Here is a 24,994-nt window from a genome sequence, read left to right as displayed (position 1 = left end):
TAGGATGTGACAACTTCCACTTTCCAAACATGATGGGGACCATCCCAATTCTGTCGACGCCCAACTTTATATGAGTTGTCAGCTCCTTCTCTTCAATACACTTCACTCGTGATCAGCCCGCCGCGGCTTCCACTTCGTCATGCCATACTTTCCACAGCGAAGGTCGGCATCCTCGCCTGGGCCTTTTCTGGCGCAAACACACGGGAGGAATGGAACGCCCCTCTCAAGAGCCAGGATGAACTGGATTGATGGAGATCTTCATCGTTCGAAACGCGGCAGACTGAGAAAGGTTAACCCTGCTAAGCAACGCCAGAAGGAGTACTTTGCTCGCATTAGAGCCCAAGCCGAAGAAAGGGAGGCTGCTAGAAACGACGGCAGGCGCTCGTCATCTCGCCAAACAGTGATACTTGCACATCAACCATCGCCTCAGCCGGGCCGAAGGGGATCATCCTCAGGGATTCAGAACCAATATAGCCCAGGCCATGAGGAAGCCATCGAACAGCTTCGGTCATTCTTCAAGGTCCCAGCTCGACAGGACAGTCACGGTTCAGCAACCCATCAACCGCTTGAACAGCCGCCACGTAACCGGGGGTCTGAAACACTGCTTGCCAAGTATGGGGAAGAGAAGCTCAAGGAGATGAGGCTGAAGTTTCTCGCAGACCTGGGTTAGGAAACAGGTCGAGATCCAACGCCGGATCCTTTGAAGCGCCGCCGACGACCCGAACCTCCTCCACGACCGGACCCTTGGCTGCATGCACCAGTAGTACGACATGGACCAGGTAATGTGCCTTCGCATGCCGATACCCGAAAGCGCAAACTTGACCTGTCAGTACCGGCCATTGGCGGTGATGCAGTCAAGATTCGAGTGGGAAGTCAACAGAAGAGACTTGGTGCTGAAGGTTCGGCCATCAGCGGATGGAACACTATCAGAACAGCTAGCCAGGCGCGCACTGAGAAGACTTCGCATCCCGCAAGACCATCCTCGCAATATACCTATAGAAGTGGGTTATAAATATTGTTGGAATATTTGATACCGAACTAAACTTCTTCCTAGACTCTAGCCGGTTGCGTCAGAGGAGTGGGCATTCATTATCCAAGGCACCATTATCTTCGCATGTGGATAGAAATGAGCGGATCAGAGGAGAGTATACTATTCCTTTGGTTCCTGGCTCTATTGATCCATCATCATCCTCATCGCCTTTAGGTCGCCATGTCTCACGGTCAAGAACTAGCAATTTCGCTCGACAACACTACCCGGACTCTCAAGACACGAATAGTACCGTCGCACGTGTAGGTCAGATGGTTCCAAATGTTCCAGCCTCCCAGAAACATTCGAACTCCAAATGGAATAACTGGTTTCGTCGCCAAGAGACTTCGAACAAGGAGATGGGTGCTGGGACTCATCAGTCGCGGGAAGTGCAGATCAGCCCCGGGATCAGCCAGAGGCATCAGCAAGAGACGGAATCGTCCTGGGCAGGTTTCTCAGAAGATCTACCTTCATTTCCATATTTGCAGGAATCCACCAGTACTGCCTTTGACCATTCTACGAAGCAACCTATCAGTCATGGTTCAGAAGATACCTCAGAGGCTCTTGATCGATACGAGCAGCTGTTGGCGATGGCTCAAGGAACCCAGAAGTACGACGGTTATTCATATTCGGCGAGCACCATCGACAGTTTCGCAGATAACAGCGGTCTGAATACGCTCAGCAGCCCTGGAGAGAGGAACATGTATCGAGATAATCTTGATAAACGCCAGGCAGACCGCCTCGAAGATGGCAACGTTACGAATAGTAGCTCCAGCTTGAATCTCACCAGGAAGTTTGGGTACGAGAATACAAGCAACAGCTGCTTCAGCAGTCTCGCGTCTGGCCAGATCGATAACCCCACAGTCGACGCTACCGAACTCTGGGGATCCGGTAGCTATCATCATGGCGGCGAAAACACAATCACCACCCGGGACCCTCAAAAGCATCAGCCCATACTAAGTAGCAGCATATCGAGTGGCAACATCGCAAACTCCTCCGGCAATTCATGGCCGAAAGAATCACCATCTCTGGAACGCTCTTGTGAGGTTCCACACCAACAGATCACGACACAGACCCTGGAGGCTGACGAGGGATGGCGGTCATTTGTATTCGGTGATGATGGTAGCACTATCATTGAGTCCATGGCGTTCACCCAAGCATCGCGGGATGCCGCCCGAGCATTGCAGCCATCTAGGTCTTCAAGCTTGTCGTGTACCAAGGGGCCACCGGAGATGGAAATCAACAGTACTGCGGCAACAGGCTGTCCATTGTACACAGCTGATATTGGCCAGCCGTCTGACTCTGTTGAGCCATGGTCTTCATCAGACGTCCCAAGCCTCAGGGCCATTGCTAGCAGTAGCGTTATTGAGTCGGATGCGGGAATTTCTGCAAGTCACATAGACGACAACAGTCAAGGCACTCCCCAATCACAGGATGGGGGTTCCCAGAGCCAGTCCATTCGTTGTGCATCTATCCTCAGTGAGGAGCCTGGCAGCAATGTCCTTGATGACCAGGGGTACAGACACTTATCAGACGCCGAGCCTAACAACCAGAACACGACCAGTACGGAATCTGTCAGCCAGGAGTCTCCCCGTGGGGAACCAGGTAGGGCTCATACATCGGGATCTGCGGGTTACGTGGGGAGCAATAGTTCGGGATCGTTATCCGCATCTGTTGACCTGTGGTCTGCGGCGCCAGCTCTGGCACCCCCGCGGTCTGTGGGGGTCAAACAGTCAGGGGTCCAAAGAGTTGAAGACCAAACACGATTTGCCCCACCAAAGCTCTTTATGGGCAGCCGTTCACAGCTCCAGGAACGAAGCAAAGCGCCAGTAGTTGCCAGAGCTGCAACCAAGAGAAGAGGTGGGCCGAGGAAGCGAGCCGTTGATGGCCGGGCTGATATTCGAAGCATTCCGAATTACTCCAGCGATCCCATCGAGGATTTCGAGGATCAACAGCCTACACATACATCGATATTTCCAGCCCTTGAACTTGCTTGAGCATATCAAGGAGATGGGGCGTAGCTGCTATCTTGCGGGATATTTGGTTGTCAAGATCCGTGTCATGTAGGCCTGAGCTAAGGATTGCTAGCGTTGCTCTTTTTATGGTTTCTAGGCATTTGTTGCGTGCGGGAGCACAGCGACCTATTTGGTGTCAACGTGTTACCACAGCGGTTGTCACAATCTGTCGTGGAGAGCGTGGGGAAGTTGTGTTCATTGGCGCAACTCTTACATGTGTCATACATGGTACAGAAGTCTGAATGGTTGTTCTGGAAGTCTTGTCCGTAACTTGGCTGAACCTTGATGTTCAACTGATTAGCAATCTTGAAGGCACAGAAATGTACATCTCCGCTGATGCCAAACTTTGATGAGTATCCAATCTGCTGCTTCTAGACGTGTGTCGACACCTTGAAGCCCAGGCAGCCCGACACCGGCAGTTCTGCACTGTGTTGGCCAGCACATGCCCATTTGGTCAACCACATGCAACAAGACAACGGATCTGGCAGAGAGAAATACAAATGCGGAAAGGATTTGTCCCATGTCTAGTTTGAGGGAATTTCCTCTTGCACTAACTGTCAAACATACGAAGTACCGGTGACTTTTGAGCAGATGTTCTTCTCATTTGAATGTTCACGATAGGAACCAGGCGTTCCTGGGCATGCGATGTAACACCCGTCGTCCGTCTGATGCGGCACCGCGGGGAGTCCGAAGTGGACCCCCGGCGGCCGTAGCGCGCCCAGACCAGGCTTGAAGTGGTCCAAACTCAAGAACTTAGTCAAAAAGGCGCTGGGACCAATGGGAGGATGACGATAAGTGATGCGGCGTCCAGGATGGCCATTGGCCAGAAGAGATCTCGCCACACGAATTGGATGATTGAATTGGATTATTCTTACCTGACATCTTCAAAACTTCAACAGGGGTGGTGGAAGACTTCAAGTTTGGACCCGGAAGCGGATGGGATGCTGCACGAGTTGCGGTCCGGCTTGCAGATGTAATATGCGGCAAGGAGGAATCTATTGGGTAACTGTATGCCGCTGAGGTTACGGTAAAGGCGGATAGAAAAGAAGCGGTAAAGCTGTGTGCTGTTGCACGGCAGAGAATCTTGAAATTTGTCGAGATGCACCTCGAAATTTCCCGGTTCGTTAATGGGCAGAAACGAGCTGTCAGGCTGTCGAGGTACGAGCCACACACCCACAAAAGACAGCTGCCGCTGGTGTGGCTGCCGCTTCATTCTTTGTGGGGTCGGGTTGAACCCAGCATCCAGACTTCACCATCTCCACACCCACTCATCAACTTCAATCGCGTCGCGGAAAAAGACGCGCGTTGGTGGGACTTAGCACACTTACAAGACAGACGTGGCTTACCGTAAGTACAGAACAATACGAGGGCAATTCAACACCTCACGAGCGAGGCTCTGAAGGCCGCTGTTTCATGGAGATTCTCAAATGGGGTTATGACGCTAAGGAACGACGGCAGCAGGTTACGGCATTGAACCCAAACCCACGATGATGTCAAGAGGCAACCTAAAGGGCGCTGATGTTCAGCAGATCTTTAACACGTGCATGGCTCGGCGGGAACGTCGATTTTGGGGCACTGCCATGCCCCGGAGCCACCAGGAGCCGCAGGTCATTGCCAAGAATGCGACGATGAAAGAACACCCGGAGAAAAAATTAAGATTGAAACATGGCCCCAGGGTCAAAACAAAGATAGATTTGAGTTTTTCTTCAAGGAGAAAGATAGGAAACCAGATACTGATTTGATGTCTAGCGGATGTCTTTGTGAATCGACGAAACTTGATGCGCACTAATGACTCGACCAGCATAAAGACACTTCTCCTAGTGCCTTTCCACTTTACATGTCTAGAATTCGACTCCAGACGGTACCCATACAACAAGCAATTCCGGAGGTTGATGGTGCGAACCCCACACATTCTCTCCCACCACCTCCCGCCAGGGGAAATCGTGGGGATGAGACACGCTTCCTGATGGGGAGAAACAGAAGGTCTCGGCCTGCCCAAGACTTCAAACAACGCACTCCATGTCGACAACCGGACAGAACTGACCCCCATCTCAGCATGCACTCTGCACCTATTACATTAGCCCTCTCATCATCTTCCGCTAGCAACCCTACACAATGACAACAACATCTGTTCATTGTTGAGCCGGAAACCCGCGTCCAAGAAGTAGATCCCGGAGGCTCGGCCGGAGCAGGAGTGATAGTCTTCCGATGAACGAGCCAGGATGAGCGGATGATTTTCCAGAACCCGGCACTTTCATCTTTCAGCCCCATGTTCAACCCAAACCTTCTCAGGGTTAGTACACGGCAGGAAAGATGCCGCTGCGATGGGGAAAAAGGCCTCAGCGATTCCATTTCCAATCTCTTTTCTTTTTTCCAGCCTTGAGGATTATTATTGCCTCATGTCTCAGTTGTAGACGGAGCGTTTCGGTACCGGCTCAATGGCTGAAGTCGGACCGCAAGCAACACCGAATTTTGATATTCGGCGTCACCCACCCCGGTCACCCGGGTCGCCGAGCCTTCCTATCACAGACCCACGGATATCCCGCCGTCGACAGCGATGCCATGTGAAAGAAACTCCAAAAGTTTGCGGGGCAGCATGTGGATTGTGGTTCCTCCAAGATGTGTCACAGGGCATCAACAGAACCCTGGAAAAAGACATCGATGCTCGTGGTAACAAGTGGAAACAGATCATGAGGACCGATGATTGTGTGTCTTGGACATACGAGACCCGACGAGGAAGATCCCACAAGGGCAAGATGGCTGGATTCAATAAAGTCCAGCAAACGTTGGGCAAGCTTGCCAACTTCCATCCGATCTGGACCTGTCTAGTGTACACGACCTTCTCTCGTCTGGCACCAACAGTGTTGCAAATGTACGTAAGAAAAACCCTTAAAAAGCGGCATCGCGAAATGTGTAGCCCGGCAATGAAACGCAAAGGGCGCAGCGGCCACCGATAGAGAAACCGTTGCGCTGTTTTTAACCTGGACGCCTCGCGTACGGGAAGTATTACCAACTGGTAATGTGTGTAATTACCGCCCGGCCGGTACGTACCGCGCCCAGCCATCGCTGGCTTCGCCCCACCAACCACCCCACTAGGTCTTCGTGAGACAGGCCACGGCCGTCGAGGACACAAGGACGCATCCGTGGACGATTCCATCGCACAGCTGCTTTTCGGCTGGCTTTTCAGATGCTCGCTGTGTCACTGGGAGGACACACAGTTTCCCATCTGTCCATTCCCCACACTCCCAGACCCCTTGTTGTACGGTGTTCCTGGGTTGCTGCCGCCTCGGCGTGTTCCAGGTACCTCTGTACTGTACCTCGAGCAAGGCACCGCATGTTCCTGTAATTCTTGTTCGCACTGCCCTGCCACCGTGAACGCTTTGCAAGTCCACCTTCAGACGACAATCTTTTTTACCATAAAAGCCTCAGCCCCCGCTGCCCGTTGAACCTTCTTTTGTTGTTTTCTCCTCCACTATCGCCTTGTGCATCGACATTCTATCTTCTCTTGTTATCGAGTTTGCATAACGTTTGTCACTTTCACCTACAAACCAACTCTCATCCTCGCCGGATCCCATACCACTTTTTCAAAAACAACAACCCCCACAACTTCACAAAAATGGTGAGTTATCTCGTCGTTATGGTATTCGACTTTGTCTATGAACGGGAAGGCTAACATGCTTCTTCAGGCCGACCCATCACATATCACCTACACGGAGAACTTGCAAAAGTTCCTCCGTCTGCCTCAGGGCGGCAAGATTATTGCCGAGTACATCTGGGTCGACAGTGAGGGCGGTGTCCGCTCAAAATCAAGGGTATGTCAATATTCTTTTGATGTTCTTGTCCCGAACTTTTCCTATGTTTCTTCTTCTCCGTCGTCATTCGTATGACGGCACAACCGGCAAACAATGGTTTTTGGGCATGCTGCGGCTTGGCGGGTCAACCAACGACGAACCCAAACGACGAAACCACCCACACCACCTGCGGATTAGTCTGTGATCTGGTGTCACCTCCGGATCTGGGTCCGCATCCAGTCAACTGCTACCGGCGGCTCACCACATTCCACTCGAATTTTTGGGGAAACCTCGGCGCGACTCCGATTTCGCCTTCTGCGTTGCTGACGCGAGCGGAATCACACCCCGCTAAAATCACGATTTCACCCCACTCTGCATGCTCGCTGGCAAACCCCGCCATGGACAATCCCAGCAACGACACCGCTTGTGACTCGACAAACTCCTCGCCGCTACACCGACGGTCCCTGGCTTGCTCCGGCCAGACTTGCACCGCCAGCCGACGGACATCGCCGCACCGCATATCGCATGAACACGAGGATCCCGGATCACGAATTGTCGACACACCGCAAAGCCAAATTCAGCGCTGTTGCCGGGCTGTGCATGCCACATCTTTGGGACAATGAAGCTAGATCTTGATGGAACACCAGACACTGACATGGCGCTCCTATTAGACTCTTGATGCCAAGGACACCGATTATACTCCCGCTGAGCTTCCCATGTGGAACTTTGACGGTTCCTCCACTGGCCAGGCTCCCGGCGAGAACTCGGATATCTACCTCCAGCCCGTTGCTGTCTTCCCCGACCCGTTCAGGGGTACCCCCAACATTCTGTATGTGAAGTCCTGAACTCGAGAGGTTGTAACCATAACTAACTCCAGTAAACAGTGTTCTTGCCGAGTGCTTGAACAACGATGGCACCCCCAACAAGTACAACCACCGCCACGAGTGCGCCAAGTTGATGGAGGCTCACGCCGAGCACAAGCCGTGGTTCGGTCTTGAGCAGGAGTACACTCTGCTCGACCTCAACGACCGTCCCTATGGCTGGCCCAAGAACGGTTACCCTGCTCCTCAGGGACCCTACTACTGCGGTGTCGGTGCTGGCAAGGTTGTCATGCGTGACATCGTCGAGGCTCACTACAAGTGCTGCTTGTATGCCGGCGTCAAGATCTCTGGCACCAACGCCGAGGTGATGCCCGCTCAGTGGGAGTACCAGGTCGGCCCTTGCGAGGGTATCGAGATGGGTGACCACCTCTGGCTTTCTCGCTTCCTCCTCCACCGTGTGGCCGAGGAGTTCGGTGCCAAGGTCTCTTTCGACCCCAAGCCCATTCCCGGCGACTGGAACGGTGCCGGTCTTCACAGCAACTTCTCCACCAAGGAGATGCGTGAGGAGGGCGGCATGAAGCACATCGAAGCCGCCATCAAGAAGCTCGAGAGCCGCCACGCCGAGCATATTGCCGTGTACGGCGAGGGTAACGAGAAGCGCCTTACCGGCCGTCACGAGACTGGCTCCATCGACACCTTCTCCTACGGCGTCGCTAACCGCGGCGCCTCTATCCGTATCCCAAGGGAATGCGCGGCCAAGGGTTATGGCTACTTTGAGGATCGCCGTCCCGCTTCCAACGCCGACCCATATCAAATCACCGGTATTATCATGGAGACCTGCTTCGGTGCTGTCTCTGAGTAGGATTGAGGATGATGATGGCTGCGTTTATGATAGACTAATAAGTGGTTTTATGGGCATTTTGCGCGCGTTTTTGGTTTAGGCATTTGGGATAAAGGAAGGGTTGGTTTATGGCGAGGTTGAGCGCTCGTTATCTTTTTTTTTTGGGAAGGGAATGGGAACGACACACACACACACACACACACACACACACTACACATGTTACATAGATTATACCGAGGCTTCTCTCTTTTTGTTCCCTGATACCCAGGTTGACAACATCAACAACAAGCATTAATTTGACTTTGGGTCAAAATTCCCACTCTTTTTTTCTTGGTTGTCTTTCTGTGAGCCTTCATCTCAAATTCTTGTCTTGGGTGACTTGGATCTTTTTCTGGAAGTTTAGCCCAGGTACAGCCCAGTCAACAGTGGCTGAGAAGGATGGAAAAGGGGAGGGGGCGAATACGCCAAGGCACAAAATAATGCCCGGCAAATCAAGTGTTTACTTTGTACGTAAGCTTGTGTGGCTCTCCACAACTCAACGCAACTTTCCGCATGTGTATGTACTTCTTTGCTGACATCATCAATAGGGGACTTGCCAAACTTGGTCATGATTGATGACGATGATAGAGGCTCTTTTGAGGGGAAAGGGGACATGGTGAACGTTCTGGTCGATTGGTGTGGTTTTGGGGCGCACACTGTGCGAGGTACTTGCCTCCACTTGTGTGGCTTCTACTTGGTTTACAGGGGAGTGGCTGATGTCATGCTTTTTGGGGATCGTGATTTGGGAGATCTCTTTGGGTCCTTTTCTCCGAGGTATTGGGGTTGGGAGATGGGGAAAAGGGGGAACGGGGTTGGGGGAATGGTCTTGTTGACCGTGTCTATGACGCTATTCCCAAGGGTGCTGACGGTAGTTGACGGGGAGGAATCTCTTTGTTTGCCGACTTGTGGGCTTGGGCTTTGGACCCTGCAGCTGTATGGGTAACGAAACAGAACGATACGGGTTTGTGACGATGCGGTGGCCAGTGTCTGTATTAGTTTCCCTGATAATGAGCTTCTGTACAGTAACGAGTTGCCCCTTTTTACCCCCCTTTTCACCGGTGGTTCTAGCGGCTGAAGGGACTGGATGTCAACAAGGGGATGGCGCTATTTCCAGGCTTGCTTCTGTTCCTTGGGGCCAAAAGTCAGTGCATTATTGGACTGGACCAGACTCAGCAGCAAGCTGCTTCTACTAACATGACTGTAATATCCGGCGCCAGATGATATGAAAAGCGGGTTTAGCTCAGTTGGGAGAGCGTCAGACTGAAGTCCACTTCAATCATTAATCTGAAGGTCATGTGTTCGATCCACATAAACCGCATAATCTTTTGCATTTTTCTCAGTCTTTAACTCTTTTTGCTAACCTTGATTCGTGTTCCTTTTTCTATGTGGTCCTGATTCTAGAAGGTGGTGGTTGGTTGTGCAGATGTAATGGGGTGAGTGCAGCAGTTATTTTGTATGTTGGGTAGGTGCGACCCAACTGCCTGGCCAGAGCTTGGTTGCCTGCCTCCTGCCTGGCTGTGTTGAAAATCCTCAAACAACCTTCACCAGTGGCCTTTTAGTTCAGAAACACTTGGACATGCCAGAACTCACAGGCCACCGCTTGTACCAACACTTGCATGTTCTTTCCGAGTTAAGACTCGGTTGCTACTTGGAATGGCGGGACAATCCCATCCTTGAGCCTGCGAGATTCGGGCAACAGCCTGGCATAGCATCAGAGGCCGATAGGTTCCCGGAAGCCGCGGTTATAGCATGGGCATCAAAGAAGAAGATATCTCCCAGGAATGACTCACCCGGAACACTTTATCGATCTATATTTGACCCGTATGAAATTCGGGTTCTGGAAATCAAACCAGGCAGCAACGAGGACTCAATATGCTGCACCCTCCATCACTGTTCCCTGGAATGCAGAGAAAGTCACCGTGCCTCAAAACAAGTCTGGCCTGTTGATGGATGACTTGGTTAAACCGATCTGGTACACCGCGCTCAGCTACACATGGGGACCAGGTGCCTTTGATATGCCCATCAACGTCGATGGACATGAGAAGCTTATTACCAAGTCACTGTACGGTGTTCTTCAGCACTTGAGACCATCTGGACACTCGGTGGTGCTGTGAATAGATCAGATCTGCATCGATCAGAGCAACAACGACGAAAAGGCGCAGGCGGCAGCTGCATTCGACTTTCTACGCGATGCTCCCGATTTGATACAACATGCATCGGCGATTCGATGTCCAGAGGACTTTGAAAGGCTCTGCCTGCCAACCGCAGATTCGGCAACCTGGGTTGGTGTGTGGAATCTGGTGACACGACCATGATTCCAGGGGTTATAGATTTACCAGGAGGTGATCTTGTCTCAGGATATCACTCTAGCCTGTGGCGGAGAGCAGGACAATGATGAGCTGGGACGTCTTCACCAGCGCCTGCCTCACTCTTCAACAGAGTGGCATTACTCCATGGCTTAATCTCAAGTTTCCGGGCCCTGATAATTTCACCCAGATCTTGAGACTCTTTTCGGATCGCGAAGGATATCCAGCGACCAAAGAGCCATGGCCAGAGGAGTGGCTAATCAGTCCAGCTCTAAGGAGCGCTCGGCAATCTCTTTGTTACGACGCCCGAGACAAAATCTATGGCTTGCTGGGAATGGCTGAGATCAAGAACAGCTGGATCAAGATTAGCTACCACGACAGTTACAAGTATTCGAATCTGTGTCACGATGGTGGTCGGTTTGCTTAAGCGGAACACGACCCCACTCAAGTCCATGCTTAACTCGATCGACCATGAGCCTCTTGAGGGATGTCCCTCGTGGGTTCCTGATTGGAGCAAGCCTCGAGAGACAACTGCGCTGGGATATGAGAGCTCGACCGCAAACATGTACAAACGCCTCTGGGTCGGAAAAGGCGTATAAATTCCCCAAACATCCGGCTCGTTACCAAATCATTGGGTCCAACAACAGCGAACTACACACTGAAGGCAGGGTGTTTGATACCATTGCTGTGATGAGCACTGTTTTCTCAGATCCGGATATCGTACAGCCTCTGTCGGCCAACAAAGATTGGATCAGATGCATCAAATTCGTTTCCAGGAACTTTCACACAATGTACCCGCCTGCTCATGGCTCTGTCTTTACGGCCTTTTGGCACACAATGGTTGCTGGGAAGGATTCGAGCGGGCATGCACCCCTGTTCGGACACTTTTGCAGAGATATTTTCGTTGTTGCTCGACGAGACGACTTGGAGTCGACTCAATCGAAAAAGACGTTTGAAGAGATTAGAGTGGCGATGAGGAAGCCGTTGAGAGGGATGAGGTTGGTGAAAACTAAGAGGGGGTATTTGGGGCATGTTTCGCGGTATGCCCGAGTAGGGGATAAAATTGGTGTTGTGAAGGGGTATTGGACCCCGTATGTTTTGAGGGGTGATAAAGAAGAGAATAGGTGGGAGGTTGTGGGGGAAGCTTTTGTAGAGGGGGTTATGAGGGGAGAGGAGGCAAGTGGGATGGGCAACATTGTGCTTGTCTGATGGGCAGGGGGGGGATTTGGTCGATTTTCTACAGCACATACCACGCGACACAGTTTTCCAAATCACTTTAAAAGCGAAGCAAAGTATATTCGCTGTCACGTCCCGAGCAACCTTTATCTGATACTCCCATGTCCCATTAACGCCACGCATTCAATCTCAAAAAGCAACTCTACCTGTCAAAGGCTCCGCGGACGGAGTTGCGGTTACATTAATTTACGTTGTTAACTTCTGAAGCTCATCGTGGCTAACAATCTCGAAGCCAGACTGGGTCCTCAACTCATCACAACAGAGAGGTCCCAACGACCACCAGTTGTCTGCTCTACTGAGTCTCAACTGATGGTTTCAGTTCAACCAAAGGCGTCTGATATCGCCGGTACCTTTCGACGAAGCTGAGCCCTTTCTGGTCTAAAATATATCCAAAATAGCATGGTCCACATACTCCGGCAGGGGTAAACCAGCGGCGATGGTGTGGCCAGCGCATCCCTGCCGTCAATGGCAACCACCCCATTGAACACCACCCTGAACTCTGCCCCGGCGCTCTAGAGTTTGCCCTTGAGTATAAGTACAAGCTTGACTTTGAGCTCCTGTCTTTTCCCCGTGAGTTGACAACCAAGTACGTCCAATCCACGCCTGGTAGCAAGGTTTTCAACACTCGTCTCATTCAGCTCGTTGCTATGGCTTTGAACGAAATAGGGGTACTTCTGTTCGATGTTGGTATCGAAGTTCACCAGGGAACGGGAGATCGTTCCATCGAGACGATTACCCACTGGAAGCAAGACCCGGATGATGAGACGCTTCCTACTATGTTTCGCCACCCTTACTATTTAAATGGTGATATTTACCCCTTTGAGGTTTTAAACCTTGTTGGTTACCGGGCTGAGTACAGGATTTTGGGAGGTGTGGTGACTTTTGATAGAAAGACTGAAGAACAGAATCTTGCTCAGCCGCCGAACGTCTACATTGTTCCTAGCCGGGCGGGGACTACGCCTAGGTACTGGCAGCTGTTGGATAGTCAACAGAAAGGGTTGGTTGATTTTTTCTTGAAGGAGGATGATACTGGGGAGGGTCCGTTTCCGCTGATATGTACGGAGGAGAACAAGGTTAGGATTGATGAGAGGTTTGCGGTTGTGCCGAGGGGGGTGTATAGGGATGTTTGGGAACGGTTGCCGCCGTCGGAAGAGCATATGAGGCATATGGATCGGAGGCCTAGGAGGGAGGGGGATTACCCGAGGAGGGAACGGGTGGATTTGACAAAGCTATTGAGGAGATTTGTGGGAATCTGGGAGAGGATAAAGTTGGCGATGATGGGTCCTCAAACTATCTTAGGTAGGCATGACTGTTGAGAGCTTGAGCAAGCTTTTGGGGGTGACAATCACACGTTCATACATATGCACGCAACAATAACATATGCACTGGTGGTGCTGGCAATGTTCTTTTGGTCTTTGATGAAACAAGAATTGGACTTCTTGGAGTTGGGCATCCCTGGACAGAATCAAAGAACATGGTGTTGGCAGGGGGAGCCTGCCTTGCCAGTGATAGAGAACTTTGATTTGAGTCATGATATCCACACAACCCAGTTCCCATTACCTGATATACCCCGTTTCCCTCCACAACTCGCATCCAAATCGGAAACCACACTCTCCAAAATCGGGTATGGTGTAGCGGTAACATAGTTGACTCTCACTTCTCAGAAGTGTCCGTTAAGATTCAGTCTTGAAATCTCTCAACAGCCCCGGGTTCGACTCCCGGTATCCGAGTCCCAATATCTTTTTATTAATTGTGACTTCTTCTGATCGCTTCTGCAGTTGTCTTTTCCAGGTATGTTTTGTGTTCGTCACAGAAGTGAAGAGGAAGAAAGATTTTGCGCTGCAATATGTCTGTAAGAGATGTAGTCTTGGGCTGAAGATCCCACCATGGTGATATTGATAGGCCGTGTAGCGCAATGGTAGCGCGTTACTTTCCGGTTTCAACATGTGTGAACAAGTTAAATCTCCAGCTGGTAAAGGTTCTGGGTTCGAGTCCCAGCATGGTCGATCTTTTTGTCTGGATAGACCTCTTCTATGATTTCTTGATACCTGGGGGTTGATGCCTTTTTGGGGCCGTGATTTGTTTGTACAGAAAGCACAAAGCGCGATGCTATGTACTTGGACCATGAAATTTGATATGTTTGGAGGTTTGCCACCTTTGATTGAATTCAAGGATCGTCAGTAGATCTTCTAAGGTCTCTTAGCCACCTTTCGTTTCAAGTGTCTCTCAAGTGTTATTTGGGTGAATTACGTCAATACAGAGCTGCAGTGTCTCTTTTTGGGTCCACAATGTGTTTGCAGAAGCGCTGTTGAGAAGGTGCGGTTGTTGAAGAAGGTACGATCGATCCGTTTGCTCTGCCTTCTCAGAACACTGATCAAATTTTGTTCTCGCCTGCGACTTGCTGCGTTTCACTCCTCTTTTGTGAATTCCTTCCATTTCTTACACCGTGGAGGAATACAACTCTGCTTCCTCTTATTCCTTCGACCTCCCTTCATTCTAGAAAACACGAGTCTCTTTTCGTATCTCGTTCTCTTCGATTTCCAACGGCTTTCTCGATTTCTATTCAAATTACCTGAGCACCCGTTTGTTATTTTATTCCTCGCACTTGAATTATCAAACTATCGTCTCTTGATCCTCCTCGGCTACCAGCATAAGCTGCAACAACAGGACCAGGATGTCTCGACCACCGGGCAACACCGGCATCATCGGTACTCTTTGCAGCCTCGAATCTATCACACGAGCCAGGACCATCAACCTGTCAACTGATACCAAAAACTACGGATGTGATAAACGTGTTTGCTTTCCCCGAGTTAGTTCGAAGCTGGTGATTCTTTTGGATCGACCGGATTGATGTTTTCGGTGTGCGACGCTAACACCGTTGCTTTTTAGGTGCGATGCCATAATACAGTTGTCTGAAATATCTCCGAGCAGCTTCAAGGTGGCAATCAGCGTAGAGCATAAGGCGGACGGCACTGATGCACTATACATTGCGCCGAGGGCACATCTTCGCAGAAAGAGTTGAAAGCGAATCTGGGCTACATACATTTTCGCACCACTGAGGTGATAGACAGCGATTCCTACGGTCTCGTCGAACTCGTCATTCGTGGTGCCACACTTCAACCGCAGAATTTGATTCAGGAAGGCAGAAGCGGTAGCGAGAAGTTTATGATCGTCAGTCTTGAAAGCAGTGTGCACTCTGCAGCCGCCATCTTCGGGAGTTGCGGCTCTGCCTCCTTCAACATCCGCTGCATTTCAGGGCCTTTGACTTGGCTTTCAAGGGGCACTTTGAAGGCCAGATAGAAGACCTACCGGTCCGTCTCCGTCGCATGTAGCTTGGAAGTGTTAGGAGAGTTGAGACAAGGAGTCAGCGTGACGTCGAAAAGTCCTTGATGCCTTTTCCGATAAACTGCGAACAAGATGTCAGACTCGTGGTGGGGAACGTTCTAGAGGCTTCACTACCGGTCGCGGAGTAAGACGTCGAGATCTGTCTGCAGACATTGAACACAGGGGCTTGATCTACCTATACGGTCTTCTTCACCAGGATACACCCGTGGGCCTTTCCTCTGGCTGCGGCACGGGTTTTGAAGGAAAACCCATGTTTGGATACAGCCTTCCTCAGAAAGCCTTGACTAGCGTGGAGGAGGACGCTAAGGCCATGTGGGATGTTCTAAATGATGCTGCTCATTCCAAGTCTTCTGCGGGCACGAATTCTCGTTCGGAGTGTTCTGTGGCCCAGCAATTGAGTACCATGTTTACATCCCGGTCTGCCGAAATGGGCAGTGCCTCAAGACATATCAGCAGAGAGATGATTGAGAAACTCAAGAAGTACCTAATGAAATGGATCTTTTCACGAAAATGGCATCATATCGCGGAGGAACGAGACGAAGTAACAAAGCTGATCAGGATAAAGTACATCAGGGCCTACAATGCGAATTATTTGTGGCATGATTCACAGAACCCCTGCTTCTACAGGGCTGTTAAAGGATTGAGCTATAGACTCTTAGAGAATTCTCGCGAATACTGTGACATTTTGTGCAAGTATAAACCGCTTCACACTGCCGCGGAAGAAGAGATTCAACGGTTTCAGCGTGCATCAATCCTGGAACAGGTATCTACAGAGAGGTTCGCAGTTCTGGTCAACCGACAACTCAGGGTATGCGTCCATGCTTGTCCTCAGATGGCTGGACTTGAAGTCCAAATTGTCGGGGCAAGACGACGACTGCAGTTGAATATACTATACCTGAAGGAACCTGGGACTATCAAGGTTCACGACAAGTGGTTGAGGTCAGAGTTTGCTGCGGCAGAGCTTGGCCTAGAAGAGGTTGAACTGAACTTCGAAGACCTGCTCTTCCATGCGGTCAAGGCACTATTCACGGATGTATTTGGGCAGCTGGACGAAGGTATGTTCGCCAAAAGTTCTGGGGATGTAACCGAGACCCCACTACCATCCATCTTGGCACAGGAAGAAGGAGCTGCGTCTTACAGAGCAGCGGCTGACTACGTGGCCACGTGTGATGCCTGTCACACATTCCCAAAGTGTCTCTGCTCAAGAGAGGTGTGCCGATCTGCAAGGTGGGTTTGGAAAAGGGGGCGTATCAACATGGTTGCCAGTGAGCGCGTATGTGGAAGCCCAACTGCACGATACAGCCACCTGCGCGAATCTCAAGCAAACTGCCCTGGTCTCTGGAGACGTGAGACGAATCCAGAACTGTGGGGGGTGGTGCATGTCACAAAGGCTGCCGGATCAAGATTCAACTATTTTTGGTTTACAGCCAGGACCGGACTCGTACTTTCTCATCGTACGAAACGCTTCGTCCTCGAGTGCATTCCTGGTCTTTTCGGACGATTTCCAACTGATACTCCCACATCATGATGCTGATGAAGCTCCTTCTGAGGTTTTGTTTGGTACGTTCCACCCCTGGTTCTTCTCGCCTCCCTTCTGTGTTGAAGAACAGACCATCTGATGACGGGTGTAACATTTTATATGGCCAAGGAATCCGAGATGTATCAGATTGACTGACGATTGATGGCCGGTAGGTGGTACGAGGCCGCCGAGAGTCGAGGGAACAGAGGGATCAGAGCTACTCTGGTGATTGTGGATGATGACGAGGATTATGAGGATTACGACGGTGATTCTGAGGACTACATCGATGGCGGAGAAACCAGCGCTGAAGATGATCAGGATTCTCTAGTGAAGGTCGCCCTCAAAAAAGGCAGAGGGTAAACTGAGGAGCGCCATCAGTGAGCGGCACTTCCTGAGTAGGCAGCACGTCGGACTCTGCATTGTGTCCAAACAAGTGGTTAAGATGTCTGGGTTATCCTCAAGGGCGGCACAGGTATGAGACGAGTGTGAGTCTTGGGGGATATACTATGGATACATTGCGGAAGTTTGTGGAATACTTTGTAGGGAATCTGCGAGTGTATGACTGAGAAAAGCAAAGATGGTTGTCAAGCTATTTATAAAACAAAAAGGGCCTCTGTAGAAAGCATTGCTCATTTACGATGCCCTAATGGCAAGCCTAACTCCATGGTCAAACTGGCCCATAGGCCATGTCTCAACCCATTACTAAAGCTCCCGGCTAACGCAAGACGATCTGCTCAAATCACTGCCATCAGACTACCTCTCTTTTCCGAACCCTAACCTTGAAATCACCCCCCTTCTCAATCCCCATCATCCCCACGCCAGGCCTACTATCATCCCCCTTTGGCATCCACTTATCAGGGCCCCCCTCCGCCAAAACCTCAAAGTCAAACCTTCTCATCATCAACGCCACCGCCTTCTTCACCTCCCTCTCGGCTAAGTACCTCCCCGGGCAGATACTCTTTCCCCCACCAAAAGCCCTCACCACCCCCCTCGCCGATGCCGGCAAGCTTTCCCACCTCTCCGGCTTGAAAAACTTGGCATCCTTCCCAAAGATGGTCTCATCAAAGTGAAACACCCTGTACGGGATCAACACCTTTGCCCCCTTGCGCAAGAGAAACGAGCCAGGGGCAGGAAGGACGGTGTCAGCTGTTACGACGCGGGCGGAAACGGAGTGGCTTCTGAAGCGGAGGACTTCGAGATAGAAGAACTCGAAGGTGGGACAATTCCCCGGGGTGAGGAGGTAGGAGGGGTCGGTCAGCTCATCGCCTGTGAATGCCGGGCTGATTTCAGCGCGGATTTTGTCGAGGCAGGTTGCTGGAGAGGAGAGGAGATGGGCGAGGCACCAGAAGAGGAGCTTGGGGGTGTTGGTGTTTGTTCTGCGAGACCGGAAATTGTTAGCGGTGTGTGGTAGAAATTGGGGGCAAGGCATGGTGTACGTACGCAAGATAGAGCATCAGGAAGAAAACCGCCTTGTCTTGCTCGCCTACTTCTAGCTTGTCTAGAGCGAGTTCAAAATTGGGGGTGAACCAGCTTGGGTTTTGCTTGTCTCTCTCCTGTTTGGGCAGGGCCAGATATTTTTTGAACTGCGCTGTCAATTTCTCCTTGATTGCGGTCAATTCTGGAGCCAAGAACGGAGGAAACAGATACAGGTCTCTCCAGTGGAGCTCGTCGTAGATCCGAAAGTCGTGGGCCACGTCGGGGTGGTTTCTGGCAAGGGCGGGACCAAAAAACGCATTCTCGCCTGCGCGGATGAAGACCGTATTGACGAACTCATAGAAATTGACCTCAAGGTCATGCTGAACCAGGGAATACTCTTGGAGATTCGGGATAGTCAAGTAATTCTGTAGCCATGAGAGAATGGTCTGATCGAGGGAGGGTAAGTTGTTGTTCTGTGAACTCGGAGATAGTTGCGTGGTATGCAGCTGGCGGTTGAGATGCTCGAAATGCTTGTCCTTCATAGGGTGCTTGAAATGGTCGACTTTGGCATCGAGAGCATCTGGGTCGAGGTTATAAGTCTTCGCAATGCCCTCGGGGCTCATGCCGGTGGCTTTGACAATGTCGACTGAAAACTCGACAAAGGAGAAGTTTTGCGTGTTCCTGGATAGCTCGGCAATGTGTTTAGGGTGGGATATGACGTAGAAGGATGTTCCAGCTGCCTGGAGAGCGTATGGCTGACGGTTATCGCCCGACAGTTTGTTCCTTACCAGAGCGTCAGTGTGATTTTCTTCTAGACTCAAGTGTCCTGGGAAGCATACCATCCTTTTGTCAAGACAGCAGTCGAGTTCATGAACAATGAAATTGCATGGCCAATGACTTTTCTGAAGTCAGTAATCAAACTCAGGAGAATGTTTGAAGCAGACAAGGCTTACAAGGAATTGTGTATGGCAGCTCTCTCGGCTCATTCGGCCTGGTCAGAGGTGACAGTGTGAACTTCCACACACGCCACGTTAGCCAAGCCACGAAGAGCAGTAGCGTGCCCGACACGAGCGACATTTTTCTCAATTGGCGTTAGCGATGGTCGAAACTGTCTTGATTATCTGGCGCCGCCGTCTGCCGTTGTTGGCTGTTGATGCCTGTTGCTTGTTGCTGATGCGATTCGACCACTTAAAGTGGCGGAAAATATCAACTGGAAAATCACAGGTGGCACACGCCTGGCACACGGTGACGATACCGAATCAACAAATAGGCGGAAAGATCACACCTCTCAATTGCTGGAGTGAATCCCAGGTGTGGGATGGCTTGTGCCTGGCCCGATGTCAGTATGTTGCTCTCAGCCCAGCCAATGGTCTTACACCGTTTTCATAAATGTGGGTCAGCTGCCTGTAACCCTCAGAGCTGCTCAGGGCTGTCGCAAGCTTGATGACTGAGGTCAGACCACCTATCAAACCGATTGGCACACTCAAGTAGATGCTTATTGATCGGCTGGGTGAATCTTGAAGCCTCTATCATCTGGATGTGAAAGCTAGGTGTGGGTGGCTGGCACCAGAACCGGACAGAAAGTGGTCTAGGCCTGCGCATCAATGCAGAGTATTCAAGTGAATTTGGATAACGGGATGTGAATGGACGGTCAGAGAGTTTCTGAGAGCAAAGTTGAACTGTGAAGACGGAGGAAGAATCTGAGAAGGAGGAAAGGAAAGAGCCATGGTGGAATCCAGAGCAATCACCAGCTCATAATACCCCGGTACATCAGACAATGCCTTGCGCCTATTCATTCGTTGATTCTTTTTATCTGGCTCTAGTAGGAAGAAGATGATTCCGTTCATTTCATTCATGAATGAAAGTATGCCTAAGGTGCAGGGTGGAAAACCTCAGAAGAACAAGTAGCCAGAGGGATCCGAACAACAACGTCTCTTGACCCAGAGTTTGCCAAGACAGACAGCCACATCAGTTTTACATCCCACTGCACCACAAGCAAAGATTGGGTTCCTCAAATTGGAGCAATGTGGCTGTTAGTGGCTACTAGTGGCAGAGGTACCAGCGAGGTTCGATTGTGGTAGCTTGCGCCATGGTGGCCTGCTATTCTGCGGTGTTTCAAATCAAAAAAAAAAAAAAAAAAAAAAAAAAAAAAAAAAAAAAGAAAAAAAACGGTTCGGCAAGAAAGGTATAAAAAGTCAACCTGGCTTGCCCAAGGCCAAGTCTGGACCTCGGATTCTAATTTGTGAATGCCTGTGTTGTTGACATATGCCTCAGAGAGGTACTCAGCAAATCATGAAGGGCTCATCAACAGATGGAAGACGCAGCCATAAAATCAAAGTAAATACCTGGTGAGTCTGCTCCTTCCCTCTCACTCTGATTGATGTTTATTTTATTTTATGCTTTGCTATGCTATGCCTATGGTCATGCACAAGTGACGAAGTGTTGCCACCCTCGCCACTTCCCAGACAGCAAACATGACAACCAGAAGTCACTGACATCCAGTAAACAGACCTGCGTGCAATCTGGGGGGTCTTCTGAGAACAATTATGAGAAGGGGTGCTCCAAGAAAAGTAGCAGCTCCATAAATGGAACGAGTTGTAAGAGGAAACTTATAATCCAGTCACCTCTGTCGAAAGAGCCGTCTTGCTGTTATAAAGGGATATCTTTTCATAGCGGTCATGCTCGACCAACACCCTTGCACAAAAAATGTGGCAATTTGATAAAAAGAGATAAGAATGATGATACTATCATGGCAGTGAGTTACTACTACTCTCACCTCTGTTGTCGTGATCACAAAAACCCGAGATTTCTCCCCAACCTAGACACCATAGCACTCCCCAAAATTTCGCAATTCTCTGCTCCCATATGACTTAATCATGTCCGTCCCCATATTGACCAAGAAGTCTAGTCATAATGACAAGCCGAATACATCTCCGAGCTGGTCGGCTTCTTGGGGATCGAATGCGGAAGGAAGGCCTTCACATTCTCCTTTGACTTGTCCGAGGCATCAACAGCGCTGACAGCAGCACTTTTGCTAGCGGTGGTACTGGTAGCAACGCTGCTACTATCCTTGGAAGACCGGGTCTGGTCGTTCTGTCAGTGTATTACTTTGAGTTGAAGGGGGCGGTTGTGTTTACTGTCTTGGGTGTTGTTGTGGTCTTCTCACCCTCTGCCTGGGCGGCAGGAGGAGTCGTGGACTCGGTCGTCATGTTGGGTGCTTTCTTCAGCTTGAACAAAACAAGATAGGCTGCTAATACTGGGTTGGTTGTGGATAAAAGTAGTATTTCCGGTAGACTTGCGACTTTAAGTTGGAAAGACGCCAACTGTTGTGATTTCTGTAGTCGCGATGCCAAAGTCAAAAACAATGTTTGCCTTTCTGCCGTGTGAACGCGTCAAACGAAAAAGTATCCTCTGCCTTGACAATCAAGAAAAGCCTTGCTTGGCCAAAAGTTCACTTTCAACCCAAAGTCTTGCCTTACTGCCTGGGTCAGATATTTAACTTCAGAGACAAAGAAAAAAAGTTGACCACCTGCCACCCAAGAGCTTACCCCAGAATCCTAAAACCCCACAAGGCCGGCTAGATACCTGCTCTCCCAGTCACGAGGTCAGTCCATCTGCTGCGTGACGCTGCTGGCCCCATCTCGAATGAGTTCACCGGACACAAAATAAGGCTACTCACCGAAATCACGCTCCCTAGTGTCACGCCAATGCCAAACAATAGGATTGTCTCTTTTGATCTTGCGCATCTTCTCTTTTCTTGCTCTACCATCAAAAACCCACACCTGCTTGCTCTGCGGTTTGATACATTCCCAACATCAAAACTTGACCCAACCGCCCTGTTCGCCCTGTTCGGATACCATACATCCCCACGAATCGTCTTCCCCAACCGTCCCGCCTCTCTTTTTCTATCCCTCTTGATAGTGTATCGTATCTTTTTTTGTATCATGCCAGGTGAAACCCCCAAAGTGAGCGAATGTACAACGAATCGAACCGAGCAAAACGTGCAAAATACCCCCCAGCCGTCAAACACGCCATGCCATATCACAAATCATTACCAGCACATCATTTACCGGTTGTTGGGATCAGTTGCCAAGTTGTGGATGCTACTACCACGTTAGTCAAACTCTCAAACAGCCGAATGGCCAATAAGAAAGCTCACCTAATATCTTGCCGGTTATCCGGGCTAACTGCCGAAGTCCCCTTGACAGCCTCCTCAGTCGAAGGAGTCAATCCCCCAGGTGTCACCCCCGACAAGTCAGTCTTGAACTGTACACTTTTCTCGCCGTTGGCCACGTTTACTGGCCCGCCGCTCGCAACGACGGTCTCTCCGCCGGCAGTAGGCGCGGCCTCCCTCTTCTTTCCTCGGAGCTCATTCAGATGATCGAAATACCCATGTGGCACATCCGTCTGATATTCGCCGCAGAACACGCCAACCTCAAACTCAGTGATCTTGCCTCCGCTCGCCTCAGTGCACGCCGCCTTGAGATCGTCCAAATCTTGGTACACAACCTCATCAGCGTTGATGTGGCGGGCAATATCCTGCCTCGTCTTCTCGTGCGCAATAAGCTCCTGAGGAGAGGCAAGATCGATGCCGTAGATGTGAGGGTACTTGATAGGCGGGGCGCAACTGGCAAAGATGACCTTGCGGGCGCCGGCCTCGCGGGCCATACTGACAATCTCCCTAGATGTGGTACCGCGGACAATGGAGTCGTCCACCAAGCAAACCACGCGGTCCTTGAACTCGGACTCCATGGCGCTGAGCTTGCGGCGGACGCTCTTTTGCCGGGCCTTTTGCCCGGGGAGAATGAAGGTGCGGTAGACGTAACGGTTCTTGATGAAGCCGTTGGAGAAGGGAATCCCGAGTTTGTCCGATACAACCTGCGCGCTGGTGGAGGCAGTTTCTGGGATGGGAATGATGGCGTCGATCTCCTTGATGCCCTCCTCTCCGAGAATCTCCTTGAGCTTGTCCGCCAGCTTGGCACCCATGATCCGTCTGCTCTCGTTGACCGAGATGCCATCCATGACCGCATCTGGACGGGCAAAGTAGACGTACTCGAAGATGTCGGGGGAGTAGGCCTTGATCGGGGTGACCTGGTGGAATTGGGGTTGGCCGCCCTTCTGGATGAAAACGGCCTGGCCGGGGAGGATATCCTGGAAGTTCTTGAAGCCCAATTGGCGAAGCGCAATGCTCTCTGACGCAAACATGTAGTCGATGCCACCCTCCTGGGTGGCAGAGGGCCTGGAGCCCATGACAAGGGGACGGATGCCCCAACTGTCACGGAAGGCGAGCACACCGAAACCGGCAATCATGGCAACGCCAGCCCAGGCGCCCTGACATCTGTTGTAGGTCTCGGCCAGGGCGTTGAAGATATCGTCGGTGTTCACACGGGCCTTGCCAGTCTCGTTCAAAGCGTTGGCCAAAACGTTGAGCATGAGCTCGCTGTCGGAGTCGGTGTTGACATGACGGTGGGCTTCCTGGTCGAGGAACTTGCGCAACTCGGGGGCGTTGATCAGGTTACCATTATGCGCAAAGCAGATACCGTAGGGAGAGTTGACATAAAAAGGTTGGCTCTCGGCGCTCTATGCGCAACCAGGGTGTCAGTTAGGTTAGACAACACAATTGGAACAAGATGATGGACCTACGGAGCTGGTTCCGGCGGTGGGATACCGGAGATGGGCAATGCCCATGTAGCCAGGAAGATCAGCAATGCGCTTGCCATCCTCAAAGACCTTGGCGGCCATGCCATTGCCCTTGCACTGGTATATTCTGCCGCCGACGGCACTGGTGGAGATACCGCAAGCATCTTGGCCGCGATGTTGGAGATAGTACAGAGCCTCGTGTAAGTCGAAGGCGGCGTCAGTGGCCTGCCAGTCGGCGAGGATCAGAGCAAGGATACCGCACATTGTGACTGCTGTTTCCTATATGTATCGGTATGCGCGCGCAACACATACACTGCGGTCGACGATCGGCAATGGGTGACGACGAAGTTTCCAGCGAAGAATTCGTCGCGGGAAAAAAGCCTATAGGTAATAGAATCGGCAGTCGGAAGTGGAAAGGCTTGACTTTGGCCGAGGAGGAGAGGAGGTCGAGGAGGAGTCGTGAGTTGAGATGATGGGTACGGACACCACACCGAGATCGGGTTCGGCAGGAAAATATTACAAGTCAACAAGGGATCACTGACAAGGCAAGTCCAGAACACTGAGATGTCAACCCCAGAGGTTATCCCCAGACAGAAACCGACCAACCAGAGGCTGGGAAAAGCAGTGGCAAGCGGAGGACGAGGTCAAGACGAGATCCATATTCTGGAGTCATTTTTTTTTCTGGCTACAAGAGAGCCGGATAATAGCCCGCAGGGGCTGGCTGGTGGCAGATGATGGAGGGGAAATTTTTTGGAGGGGCACCCATGCGGGGCCGTTTTGATCGTCTTGATTGTGTGCGCCGCGCGGGTGGCGCCCCTCCAACGAAGAATTGTGAGCTTGGCGGTGCTTATCTTTTCTTATCGGGGCTCACACCTTCCGCTCCATCACTACTCTTGTCGCCGCCAATGTCACCCCAAGAGCACGCGGGTATTTCGATACGCTTCCCGCAGTTTGCCGCAGCTTGCCGCAGCCGAGATAGGAAGTTGAATGCTTGAAAA

General features: G+C 51.0%; 7 protein-coding genes and 3 non-coding genes across 10 annotated transcripts; 4 read left to right on the top strand and 6 right to left on the bottom strand.

The window, feature by feature from the left end:
* Window positions 1-235: 235 nt before the first annotated feature.
* QC761_210230 (uncharacterized protein) lies at window positions 236-3,024 on the top strand (the record flags this gene model as incomplete). The annotated part of the gene is given in 4 exon segments (XM_062876762.1): window positions 236-665; window positions 678-1,001; window positions 1,055-1,212; window positions 1,516-3,024. 4 exon segments carry the CDS (start codon window positions 236-238, stop codon window positions 3,022-3,024), a joined length of 2,421 nt encoding a protein of 806 aa, XP_062735388.1.
* Window positions 3,025-6,265: 3,241 nt separating this feature from the next.
* GLN1_2 (glutamate--ammonia ligase) lies at window positions 6,266-8,725 on the top strand. The gene is given in 5 exon segments (XM_062872373.1): window positions 6,266-6,661; window positions 6,729-6,854; window positions 7,505-7,662; window positions 7,718-8,676; window positions 8,691-8,725. The coding sequence occupies 4 exon segments, from the start codon at window positions 6,659-6,661 to the stop codon at window positions 8,514-8,516; spliced, it is 1,086 nt and encodes a 361-aa protein (XP_062735387.1). The 5' UTR covers window positions 6,266-6,658; the 3' UTR covers window positions 8,517-8,676; window positions 8,691-8,725.
* Window positions 8,726-9,763: 1,038 nt separating this feature from the next.
* Window positions 9,764-9,852, bottom strand: QC761_0042520. Its single transcript has one exon. It is a non-coding gene; the product is annotated as a tRNA-Phe (tRNA).
* Window positions 9,853-12,385: 2,533 nt separating this feature from the next.
* Window positions 12,386-13,392, top strand: QC761_210210 (uncharacterized protein; the record flags this gene model as incomplete). The annotated part of the gene is made up of 2 exons (XM_062876761.1): window positions 12,386-12,422; window positions 12,497-13,392. 2 exons carry the CDS (start codon window positions 12,386-12,388, stop codon window positions 13,390-13,392), a joined length of 933 nt encoding a protein of 310 aa, XP_062735386.1.
* A 304-nt stretch (window positions 13,393-13,696) lies between these two features.
* On the bottom strand, window positions 13,697-13,806 carry QC761_0042500. Its single transcript has one exon. It is a non-coding gene; the product is annotated as a tRNA-Glu (tRNA).
* A 171-nt stretch (window positions 13,807-13,977) lies between these two features.
* Window positions 13,978-14,082, bottom strand: QC761_0042490. Its single transcript has one exon. It is a non-coding gene; the product is annotated as a tRNA-Arg (tRNA).
* Window positions 14,083-15,671: 1,589 nt separating this feature from the next.
* Window positions 15,672-16,949, top strand: QC761_210200 (uncharacterized protein; the record flags this gene model as incomplete). Its single annotated transcript, XM_062876760.1, has 1 exon — window positions 15,672-16,949. One exon carries the CDS (start codon window positions 15,672-15,674, stop codon window positions 16,947-16,949), a length of 1,278 nt encoding a protein of 425 aa, XP_062735385.1.
* A 583-nt stretch (window positions 16,950-17,532) lies between these two features.
* On the bottom strand, window positions 17,533-19,521 carry QC761_210190 (uncharacterized protein). The gene is made up of 4 exons (XM_062876759.1): window positions 19,310-19,521; window positions 19,196-19,253; window positions 18,381-19,139; window positions 17,533-18,316 (listed from the first exon to the last, which is right to left on the bottom strand). Exons 1-4 carry the CDS (start codon window positions 19,431-19,433, stop codon window positions 17,689-17,691), a joined length of 1,569 nt encoding a protein of 522 aa, XP_062735384.1. The 5' UTR covers window positions 19,434-19,521; the 3' UTR covers window positions 17,533-17,688.
* A 1,506-nt stretch (window positions 19,522-21,027) lies between these two features.
* On the bottom strand, window positions 21,028-21,565 carry QC761_210185 (uncharacterized protein; the record flags this gene model as incomplete). Its single annotated transcript, XM_062876758.1, has 2 exons — window positions 21,028-21,440; window positions 21,494-21,565. 2 exons carry the CDS (start codon window positions 21,563-21,565, stop codon window positions 21,261-21,263), a joined length of 252 nt encoding a protein of 83 aa, XP_062735383.1. The 3' UTR covers window positions 21,028-21,260.
* An 857-nt stretch (window positions 21,566-22,422) lies between these two features.
* Window positions 22,423-24,260, bottom strand: ADE4 (amidophosphoribosyltransferase; the record flags this gene model as incomplete). The annotated part of the gene is made up of 3 exons (XM_062876757.1): window positions 22,423-22,459; window positions 22,516-23,936; window positions 24,000-24,260. 3 exons carry the CDS (start codon window positions 24,258-24,260, stop codon window positions 22,423-22,425), a joined length of 1,719 nt encoding a protein of 572 aa, XP_062735382.1.
* Window positions 24,261-24,994: the final 734 nt, after the last annotated feature.

Source organism: Podospora bellae-mahoneyi, chromosome 2 (assembly GCF_035222275.1).
Source record: "Podospora bellae-mahoneyi strain CBS 112042 chromosome 2, whole genome shotgun sequence".
NCBI classification, from domain to species: domain Eukaryota; kingdom Fungi; phylum Ascomycota; class Sordariomycetes; order Sordariales; family Podosporaceae; genus Podospora; species Podospora bellae-mahoneyi.
The sequence above is the reverse complement of the archived record's forward strand: the minus strand, read 5'-3'. Positions and strand labels throughout refer to the sequence as shown.